The sequence below is a fragment of the Polypterus senegalus genome, chromosome 1, assembly GCF_016835505.1.
Source record: "Polypterus senegalus isolate Bchr_013 chromosome 1, ASM1683550v1, whole genome shotgun sequence".
In the NCBI taxonomy this organism is placed as follows: domain Eukaryota; kingdom Metazoa; phylum Chordata; class Cladistia; order Polypteriformes; family Polypteridae; genus Polypterus; species Polypterus senegalus.
The window spans coordinates 186,451,710-186,463,647 of record NC_053154.1 but is presented as its reverse complement, the minus strand read 5'-3'; the positions used below and the strand labels follow the sequence as shown (position 1 = coordinate 186,463,647).

Genomic DNA, 11,938 nt, shown 5'->3' with positions numbered 1-11,938 from the left:
ATCATTTATTTGCATCATTATCAGTTAACATGATCTACCCCTAGCCCATGAACTTAATTGACATTACTTTATTTTACTACTTACTTTTACTATTTACTGTATTAATCCTGATTTGCTTGTACCCATTGTTATTATTGTATACTATTTTTTATATCTACTAATGTCTGTTGTCTTACTGCACAAATGGTGGCACTGCCTTTGTTTTCACGGTCCCTTGTTCTAATCTGATTTGTTGTTGGTTTCACATACTTTATGTGACGTGTGTGCACTAGTTGCACATGGTCAAATAAGAATCTTGAATATTGAAATGTGTTAAAATGTATTTAGACTCACAGAAGCAATGGAAAAACTAAATAAGTCAACCAGAATTTGAAAAGGCTCCTCAGATATACACTAACCTCATGTCAGTTCTTTTGGAGGGAGCTTCTTCCACTTGCTATCTAGAAGTATATTATTTAGCTCAACAGTTGTAATATCTTTTTTAGAATATGCAAATTGGTATACAGTAAATCCTTTTTACTGCCTAATGGTCCAATTACAATGGTTGTTCTGAGTAGTAAGCTTTAAAATAGTGGGTAGATAAGCTACACTGTTTACAGCACAGCATTTGAATCATTTGGACATTACCCAGTATTCGTAATTATCCTTAGATGTGTTAATCAACCTTTTTTATATATTCGCTTCAATCTGGCAGATTACATCACATTCACTTGTAAATTTATCTTAAACTGGTGACTCTTGAACTTAATTTACTAAGGGATGGATAAAAGGTATTAGGTAATTATTTTTACATAAGTTGTTTGATACCTGGAAATCAATAAAAGGCCAAGTGGAACCATCTATTTTGACTACAATGAAAAAATAAGTACTCAGATGATAACTGGAAGGCCTAATTAACCCATCGTTCAGATTTATGAAGTTATTTAGAAGAAGTGAAGTACTGGGGCTCCTTTATACCAACACTAATACATCTATATAATGCCTCACTATAAAACCACATGCTGTGTTTAACTTTAACGAAGGCAGAAGTTTTTCTTTCTCTGTTTTTAGTTTTCTTTACTTTAATTTTGTTCTGTATTTGAGAGTGTGATTGCATTTTGTTACAATATAATAATACTTATTTATTTATTGAGCTTCTATAAAAAAGTGTCAGCTTGACAGTGTTATGCTTACCAATGTTCATGTGACAGTAAATGCTGCTGGGTTACCAAAGGAACTAAGATTCTGAGGATTTGAGAGAATGGTCTGGTATGTACACTCACCTAAAGGATTATTAGGAACACCATACTAATACGGTGTTTGACCCCCTTTCACCTTTTCACCAAGGTGCTGAAAGCATTCTTTAGAATATTGATAGGATAGCATCTTGCAGTTGATGGAGATTTGTGGGATGCACATCCAGGGCACGAAGCTCCCGTTCCACCACATCCCAAAGATGCTCTATTGGGTTAAGATCTGGTGACTGTGGGGGCCATTTTAGTACAGTGAACTCATTGTCATGTTCAAGAAACCAATTTGAAATGATTCAAGCTTTGTGACATGGTGCATTATCCTGCTGGAAGTAGCCATCAGAGGATGGGTACATGGTGGTCATGAAGGGATGGATGGACATGGTCAGAAACAATGCTCAGGTAGCCCGTGGCATTTAAACGATGCCCAATTGGCACTAAGGGGCCTAAAGTGTGCCAGGAAAACATCCCCCACACCATTACACCACCACCACCAGCCTGCACAGTGGTAACAAGGCATGATGGATCCATGTTCTCATTCTGTTTACGCCAAATTCTGACTCTACCATTTGAATGTCTCAACAGAAATCGAGACTCATCAGACCAGGAAACATTTTTCCAGTCTTCAACTGTCCGATTTTGGTGAGCTCGTGCAAATTGTAGCCTCTTTTTCCTATTTATAGTGGAGACAAGTGGTACCCGGTGGGGTCTTCTGCTGTTGTAGCCCATCCGCCTCAAGGTTGTGCGTGTTGTGGCTTCACAAATGCTTTGCTGCATACCGCAGTTGTAACGAGTGGTTATTTCAGTCAAAGTTGTTCTTCTATCAGCTTGAATCAGTCTGCCCATTCTCCTCTGACCTCTAGCATCAACAAGGCATTTTCGCCCACAGGACTGCCGCATACTGGATGTTTTTCCCTTTTCACACCATTCTTTGTAAACCCTAGAAATGGTTGTGCGTGAAAATCCCAGTAACTGAGCAGACTGTGAAATACTCAGACCAGCCCGTCTGGCACCAACAACCATGCCACACTCAAAATTTGCTTAAATCACCTTTCTTTCCCATTCTGACATTTAGTTTGAAGTTCAGGAGATTGTCTTGACCAGGACCACACCCCTAAATCATTGAAGCAACTGCCATGTGATTGGTTGATTAGATAATTGTATTAATGAGAAATTGAACAGGTGTTCCTAATAATCCTTTAGGTGAATGTATATTGCTCAGTCTAAAGATCTTGGCAGGATACAACAGCGTGCAAGGCAAATGACAAGACAAAAAGCCCAGGAGATAAATTAAGAAAAGGAGAATGTTGAAATTTGTGGTTAAAGAACAGCAGTGGTTAGAATACCAAAAAAGCCAACCAAATCTAACAACAAAGCCAAAATATAAAACCAGGATCAGCTTTAGAGAAAGTTCTAAAATGTTCTAACACTAAGTTATATTTCTTACCTGAAAAAATTCAAATAGTATTTGTGCAGATTTTTTGGTCAAAAACAGGACACTTTGAGCTGTGCACAACCGTTACCATCATGTTGACTCAAAAGCAACAATGCACCATAATGTGGCAGGCAACAGCTATATTAGTGGCAAACAAGATGGTAAACTCTTTATAAGTACACACAATGGCATTTCTTGTGAACAAAACAGGAATTGAAAACTGGTGATGTAGTGAAGTTAATATCAAAATGAGAAAACATCAAGAAAAACAAAAAAGAAAAATGTAGAAAATGGAATCAAAATTAAAAATCTGATAGAGACTCTAAATCCAGCTGCTGACTTAATCTTGGAGATAAAAGGACCACAATAGACAAAGCAGTTTTAGATTATTTTTATAATTTAACTATTTCTGTGTAAAAAAGTGTTCATCATTTTGTGTTGGTTTCTTTTCTGTCTTCCTAGATATCTGCTACTCTTACTGACCCAATCAACCATCAAGTAACTTTAGCTTTCTTTGAATTAATACTATTCATGCACTGATTATATTACTACACTTCATTTGCTCTATCTGAAATTTTGCTCCCGTTACATTTTCATCTTTGTCCTTTGTAAATGCTCCGACTATATGTAAAATTAGTTGCAATTGTATTCGTCTTTGAACAAAGTTATCTTCTAAATAAAGCCTAATAATGTAATAATGCAATTCTCTAGTACCTAAATGTGTAAATGAACTTTGGATTCCAAACTTTAAATATATTCATTCATCTTTGCATCCTTACCAAAAATCATACCTCTGTGCCAAAGTAATCAAACAAAGAATCTTTAAACTCTCAGAGTGTTGTAGTAGGGTTAATTTTATAAAGGACTGGTATTACACTTTTTAATTTTTATTACATTTTTTGGAATTTAAAATTACAAACATAAGCAAGATTGCTTGTATTGACTTTCCTTATTCACCAACAGTAAATTCATTCATCTGTCCATTATCCAACCCGCTATATCCTAAGTACAGGGTCACAGATGTCTGCTGGAGCCAATCCCAGCCAACACAGGAAACAAACCCCGGGCAGGGCGCCAACCCACCGCAGGGCACACACACACGGGACAATTTAGAATCGCCAATGCACATAACCTACATGTCTTTGGACGGAAACCAGAGTACCCAGAGGAAACCCACGCAGACACAGGGAGAACATGCAAACTTCACACAAGGAGGACCCAGGAAGCAAACCGTGGTCTCCTATCTGCGAGGCAGCAGCGCTACCCACTGCGCCACCCCACCAACAGTAAATGTCCATCCAAATTATTTTGTTTCCATATAGAAAATAAGAACTTCATTGTGCAGTACAGCAGGTTTGGAGATGTCAAGATGATCCAAAAGAATATATGAGAATGCTATATTTGCTTCTAAGACTTTGTGTCTGGGTTTTCCTTTTTCATTTTTTTTATTTGGCATTGTTTTGCATTTCTGAAATAAACAAGAAAAAATTAATTATTATCTTTTTTCTTCCTTTTCTTTTGGTTACTCTTTGTTTTATTAATATATACAATTAAAAAGTAAGCTGGTAGATCTGCAGTACACAAAGTGACTAACATACTGTAGAAGCAAGTTAAAAAAACAACAAAAAGTTGATTTATAAAAAGGGGAACCTTTCAAAGAAATGCAGAGCAGGTTAGACATTAAATGAATATTACTAGCTTCCATGGCCTTGTTTCTGCCATTTTACATACTAAATTACTGAATTATACTCAGAAACTTGGCTTAACTAATGATTCACTATTTACTTTATTGTCACTGTTTATTAGTAGAATTGTTGATAAATGAAAATTATCATGAAAGTAAATGGCTTGTTTTATGAAAGAACAAATGTAAATGGAGACATAAATGAGAAAATCCCAGTTTCTGGCTTAATGCTTCTTGGAGTTCCACAATAATATGTGCAGTATGAGAGGCAATGACGTTAAAGTTTTGAGTACAATATAGCAATGGAATATATGGTCTATAAAAAGGATTACAAAACTCTGCTAATTTTAAACATGCTGTTTTAAGTAGTTTTCTTCTGCTGCTTTGTTTTTATATAAAAGATATGAAGATGTAAATCTGTTCAGTCTGGCTGTCTCACAAGAATTTATACCCATTTACAAATCTTTTTCAATTCAATCTTGTCACAGTCTTGAGCAGTGGTAATTTTGATGCTTTACTTTTTTGTGAAAATATGTGTGTTTGCTAAAATGAGATTGAGAATTCCAGATACATTAGATCCTGCTTAAGTTCAAATCTATTGCCATATAAACAGTGTGCAATGAAATTATTATTTGCAACACATCACCTCTCTCTTGTGCCATGGCCAGCAAGTAGTACAAGTCAAATGTGGATTTTATAGGAAGAAATATCTTTTTTTTTTTATTAAAACATTCCAGACATGCCTCCGAAGGGTTTTGAGGATATTTAAGGATGTTAGCTCAGCCCAATAAAGCTGAGAGGAGGCAAACAATCTGAAACCTCTGGTCACAGAGCCCAAAGACATACAATGGGATACTGCAAGAGACTGAACTCTACTTCAAAGTCTTCTCCAGGGTAAATATTTACCCAAGATGATCTCATTCTGCTATGCACATTTAGGATGCCTGATAGTCATTTGTTTCTTTAAGAGGGCACCGTTTTGTTAATTCATAAAAGAGGACTCACCTTGGGCTTGTCCTGCTAAAACAGTGAATGTCTGATTTTAAATTTCTAGTTGATTTGTTTCTCAGTTTGCTGAGCACAACACCTTGAGCCTGGGGTCACAGCTTACCAAATGAATAAATTAAAATAGGAAGTGTAAAGAAATATTAAAGAATTTGTCAGAAATTAGAGTTTTATCATGGAATTGTATTAAATGAATTTTTTAACGAATTAATGGGTTAAATATATTTCTTCTGGCCTTTAATGTATCAGTCCACATGGTTTTATACTTCATAGCTGAAAATTAAAATCCAGATTTCTGTGCTATAAATTTGGACCAAAAACCAGTGTGATAATTAGAACATCATGCAGCAATCATGATCTGTTAAATTAGCAAAAGTTAATGTCAGCTGCCCAGTTCCTTTGATTAAATTGCCTCATCACGTGAGCCAGATGAGGTCATTCAAGATAAAAATAGTAAGATGGATGGAAATCATCTCATTAGTGCATTCCATACAGTAGACTTTGATATGGTCCAATAAAATTGTATTTTTTACAGCATTTAATTAATTTTTAAATAACTTTTATAATTAATTCACTTACGTTAGGACCTTTAAAGTTTTTCTCACTTTGCTAGCATTTGGATTGGTGCAGATCTTCCTGTGTTGTACTGTGTGGAATCTGTAACATATTCAACAGGGAATAACAAAGTGAGCCATGTGCAACCAAACATTTTATAGAGACAATATTTCTTATTAAATTAAAATTAAGATGATAAAATCAAAGTAAAAACTTTAGTTACACATATACACATGTATGTGGTACAGTCAGTCAGTCATTTCCCTACCCGCTATATCCTAACACAGGGTCACGGGGGTCTGCTGGAGCCAATCCCAGCCAGCACAGGGCGCAAGGCAGGAACAAAACCCTGGGCAGGGCACACATGGGACAATTTAGGATCGCCAATGAACCTAACCTGCATGTCTTTGGACTGTGGGAGGAAACCAGAGCACACCCATGCAGATACAGGGAGAACATGCAAACTCCACACAGGGAGGACCCAGGAAGTAAACCCAGGTCTCCTTACTGCGAGACAGCAGCGCTACCACTGCGCCACCCGTGGTACAGTCAAAAATAAATAAAAGTTGTAAATTTTGTGAACGAAATTTTGGTAAATATAACAATTCTTGTGCAATATTTAGAAGGGTATCATTTGTGTCTGCCAGTGGTTCACACTTAGGGCCCATTGCAGTCAGTGAACAACGTATGAGCCAGCAGATATGTAATAAGCTTTATGTGAAACTTGGTAAGCAAATCATCCAGCCATAAAAATGTTTCAAGAAGCATGTACTAATCAAAGTAATTTCTGTACAGCTATGTAGCACAGACACTTTAAAATAAAGCTTTTGTGTAATTAGCCATCTATCTATCTATCTATCTATCTATCTATCTATCTATCTATCTATCTATCTATCTATCTATCTATCTATCTATCTATCTATCTATCTATCTATCTATTGGAAAGATACCAAACACCAAATGCATTTTCAGGATATAAAATAACATGCTTCCCTTTGAACAATATGCAAAATAAAAATTATACTTGACCTCATCAATATACCATTCAGCAAACAAGCCAAAAAATCAAAACACTACCAAAAAATAAAAAAACAACCAATTCATCAACACCTGGTAACTTATTATCTTTACCAAAAAAGACTGAACTTGAACAAAAAACTGTATTAACTGATGGTACACTACTTCCATGTTAAATTCTATTGGAGTCAACGCTTCAGTCCAGGAGCAGTGCTGCTGTCATGAGAATTTACAAATGAGTACAGGAGATGATCATGTAATAAGCTTTGTCTGAAATTTGGTAAGCAAATCATCCAGCCATAAAAATGTTTCAAGAGTAATTTCTTTACAGCTATGTAGCACAGACACTTTAAAATAAAGCTTTTGTGTAATTAGCCATCTATCTATCTATCTATCTATCTATCTATCTATCTATCTATCTATCTATCTATCTATCTATCTATCTATCTATCTATCATTAAGCTCCTTCATTTTCTATTTTATTTCTATTTCAATATATCATTCCATTTCGGTACCTATTCAAACAGTATAAGCAGCCCACATTTTTTCTTGAATAGCCAGAGAAATACCATATGTTCAAGCAGTCATGTTAACAACAGATTGTAATGTCATGCTGTATTACATGTTGAAAAAATAAAGCTTACAATAAAAAAATGAACTTTGCTTACATTATTGCATCAATGTTGCAAGTTCCATCTGATTTTTGTATAGTGTAGCATTTGATGTTCTGTACTTTTATTTCTTGGTAAGAATACCTAATGCAACAATCCTGCTGGCTTACATCTGTAAAGTAAACAGAAAAAGTAAGACTGAAATAATTCACCTTTTTGAATACAAAGTAGCTTTTCTCTGGTTCAGACTAAAAGGTACTTACACAAAGAGTCAGCAACGCAAAATAAAACAGCAACAAAAAGAGGAATACAGCTAGAAATTAGGCAGCCACGGATGAACATTTTATTTGCAAATTTACTGGACTTGCCAAAAAGTGTTTTGAAGAGCCCAGAGATGGATGGTAAAGCAAATCTCTATACTGAAACATGAACACATGAAGTCTTTTATACAGAAGTTGGGGGATTTACAACGCCTAATTTCCAACTACTGATTACTTATCAACAGATAACTTATCAACAACATCTTTAAAAATCGAAAAAAAAAAAAAAGGCAACAAACTGTAGTATACACAAGAACACTCGCCTCATTTCTAAATTTATACCAAACAGTATAATATTGTGGGTAGACACAAACTGATAAGAATTTTGCATGGTGCATTAAAATTGAGGCCAAAGATATAGAGATATGAAAAGAAGTATTGAATACAGAAAACATTTTGCTTTAATATTTTACCAGTAGTGGAAAATGTAATTTATTATGTCATTCTAGGAATTTTTAGAATAGCACAGACATTTTGTTCTATACTTTTCAATGGAGTACTGATTTGCAATAAAAAAACTGACTTTAAATTTGAAATAGTCAAGTATTTTAACATTAATTTATGATATTCATAACTATTCAAAGCCATGGTAAAAAATTCTGTATCTTTGGATGGTCTTAGTATTTAAATACGCTTTAACATGGTATTTCTTTAAAAAGGTTTTTATGCAGGGTGTTTACTAAATGTGGTCATTAACGTAAGGACTGAACTGTAAACAACAAGGCTACTTTTTCATCCAATATCACATGGTCATGAGGAAATACCAAGAAAATCATATAACCTACCTGAAGTCTAGCAACAGTTAGCAATCCTACTTCACAGCTCCAGCCCAAACCCTTTTTAAATCGAATTTGAATGTGGATTTTCTCCTTTCACCTTGATTTTTCTTTCACAGTCCCAAGCAGTGTTAATTGACTTGATGTTTGTGAGTGTTTGTGAAAGTACCCTGTGATGGATAGGGCCTTTCCTTGAATAATTCCTGTGTTGAGTAACTGTGTGTCAGTTTTGATTACATTTTAGAAATAAATGCATGCCTTAAGTCAAGGATGAGATCATATTACAAAAAAGTAGAGTTAAGGATCATACTGGGCATTATTCATTATAAATAACAGACTATACTGGTCTAAGAAGGAATTGCAGAATTCTTGTGCACTATTATAAAATGCCCAGGAGGGAATGAAAGGCTATAAGCTTAGATCACCACAAATGTGACTTTGTCTGACTTTTAACTGTGTCTTTGAATATTAAAAGTCATCACAGATACCCCTGAAGTTCATTTTCTCCAGATGTGCAATTGAGTGAAGTTTCTGTTTTTCCCTCTTTCATTGCAATTCAACCATATGTCAGTTTTACTGTTAATGAAATTAGACCTTCATGATTTGTTTATGTAAATTGTAAGGTCTCTTTTGTGCTACGTGTTCTATTTAGTTTGTATGTTTATGTATGTAAATGATCGATAGTTTATTTTTGTAATTGCATTCTAGTTGGAATGTGTGCATGTTCTCTAAGCCTATACTCACTGAAGAGCTGTATAAAAAATAATGTGAATTAATGCCTGTAATCTGACCTAAAGTGAGACTGTACTGGTTTTATCTTGGGATTGAACTGGCATCTTGTCCAACACTAACTCCTGGCTTATGCTGCTGTAATTTGCTTACTGTGACTCTGTGTCAAAAAAGGCATGTTCAGAAAAGGCATGGAAAGCCAGAGGCCAATGTCAGAATAGATAGATAGATAGATAGATAGATAGATAGATAGATAGATAGATAGATAGATAGATAGATAGATAGATAGATAGATAGATAGATAGATAGATAGATAGATAGATAGATAGATAGATAGATAGATAGATAGATAGATAGATAGGGAAAGTTACTTGTGGTGAAGGCTCTCAAACCTTTACAGGGCATGCTCTAGCGGTCTGGTCAACGAACATATGTGATGATCTGTAGTGACTACATCATTGCAAATATGTCACCTAATGAAAACTAATGTCAACTTTCTCTTACTTCTTTTCCTCTTATCAGCTCAATACAAAATTATAGTAATAATGACTGTGATTCCTCTTTTGCCCTTTCTCCTCCTTGAACATTTGCACTTTACGTTCACTGTCAGGAAGGTTCTTCCAGTAATATTCTGTAGCTTCCAGTCATAATTTAAACAGAATGAAAATGGAGAATGGATTTTTTTCAGATCTGTCAGGGTACCATATCGTTATCTAGACTTGAGTGGACAGACATTTACAATGGAGTTATGATACAGAATAACACATAAAATGATGCATAACAAGAACACATTAGAAAATCAGGACAATCTAGATGAGAACAGGGCATTCAGCACAACAAACCTCTATAGTCCTATTCATTTAACATTTAATTCTTCCAAAATAATATCAAGTCTAGTTTTGAAAGTCCTTATAGTCCTTCTGTCTAACACACAACTTGGCAGCTTATTCCATATGACTATGGTTCTCTGCATAAAGAAAAACTTCTTAATATTTGTTAGAAATTTATCCTTAACAAGTTTCCAACTGTGTCCCCATGTTCTTGATGAACTAATTTTAAAGTATCACTTTTGATCCACTGTACTAATTTCGTTTATAATTTTAAACACTTCAGTCATGTCTCCTCTTAATCTTCTTTTGCTTAAACTGAAAAGGCTCAACTCTTTTAATATTTCCTCATAATTCCTCCCTGTAGCCCTGGAATCAGCCTAGTCACTCTACTCTGGAGTCTTTCTAGCACAGCTATGCCCTATTTGTAGCCTGTGAAGCAAAACTGTACACAGTACTTCAGATGAGGTCTCACCAGTGTGTTATAAAGCTTGAGCATAACCTCCTTGGACTTGTACTCTACACATTTTGCTGTACCTAACATTCTGTTAGCTTTCTTAATGGCTTCTGAACACTGTCTGGCAGTGTGACTTCTAAATCCTTTTCATAAGGTGTAATTTTGATTTTCAGACCACTCATAATGTATTCAGACGTAATATTTCTACTTCCAACGTGTAATACTTTAACATTTACTTAAATTAAATTTCATCTGCCACAAATCTGCCCAGGACTGTATACTGTCCATGTCCCTCTGTAATGAACCAACACATTCTAGATTATTTGACAATACACCTACAGTAGCTTTGTATCATCTACAAATGTAACCAGATTGTTACTTATATTCATTTTTATATAATTAAAATAGCAGAAGTCCTAGCACTGACGCTTGTGGAACATCACTGTTATCATCACCTAATTACTAATCACCTAAGGTTCCTCTTAGCATAACTCTCTGCTTCCTATGTCTGAGCCAATTTTACATCCATCTAACACCCTGAACTCCCACTACTTTTAGTTTAATAGCTGACCTATCATTTGGCACCTTATCAAATGCTTTCTGTATTACTATAAACAAAAAGTAAATAAGCAAAAAGTCAGTCTGGTCAGAAATAAAAGCAATATGTCACAAAAGAGTTAAGATTTATCTTAAACCACACTAAAAACCCCACCCTTACCCCCAATTAAATCTAAATTATTTAAAAAAATGTTTTAAAATTAACTTAAAATTTGAATTAAAAAAGTGATATACATCCTAACAATAATTATGCCAATAAGAATTTAGCAGAAACATTGGGTCTGGCAGATTTACTTTAAAATAACATTAATACAGCTCTGCACAGTTACTTGAAAAAAAAAACAAATCAAGAAAATTAGATTTTTGTGATTTTTGGTAATGTAAGATACTGACTTTGGTAGGATGGTTTAGGACTCTTCCAGCTAAGCAAGATTAGTCAATGAACTAACAATGTCATTTAAGAAATTGCAATGAGTTTATTGCTTAAACATGAAACAAACTGAAAATATGAAGTCAAAGACCCTGATTGATCACAGTAGCTAAACATCCATAAAATACTATCATTTTTTTTTAATGTTATGCGTGTTTCAAGCTAAATTAACATTTGAAATTATAAATAACCTTTGAAAATCTTGATTCAACCATCCAGTATCCAACCTGCTATATCCCAACACAGGGGTCTGCTGGAGCCAATCCCAGGGTGCAAGGCAGGAACAAACCCCAGGCAGGGCGCCA

At 34.8% G+C, this 11,938-nt stretch overlaps 1 protein-coding gene across 1 annotated transcript; it reads right to left on the bottom strand.

Moving 5' to 3' along the window:
* Positions 1-3,873: 3,873 nt before the first annotated feature.
* LOC120518750 (C-C motif chemokine 17-like) lies at positions 3,874-7,978 on the bottom strand. The gene is made up of 4 exons (XM_039741701.1): positions 7,800-7,978; positions 7,594-7,708; positions 5,933-6,010; positions 3,874-4,132 (listed from the first exon to the last, which is right to left on the bottom strand). The coding sequence occupies exons 1-4, from the start codon at positions 7,876-7,878 to the stop codon at positions 4,072-4,074; spliced, it is 333 nt and encodes a 110-aa protein (XP_039597635.1). The 5' UTR covers positions 7,879-7,978; the 3' UTR covers positions 3,874-4,071.
* Positions 7,979-11,938: the final 3,960 nt, after the last annotated feature.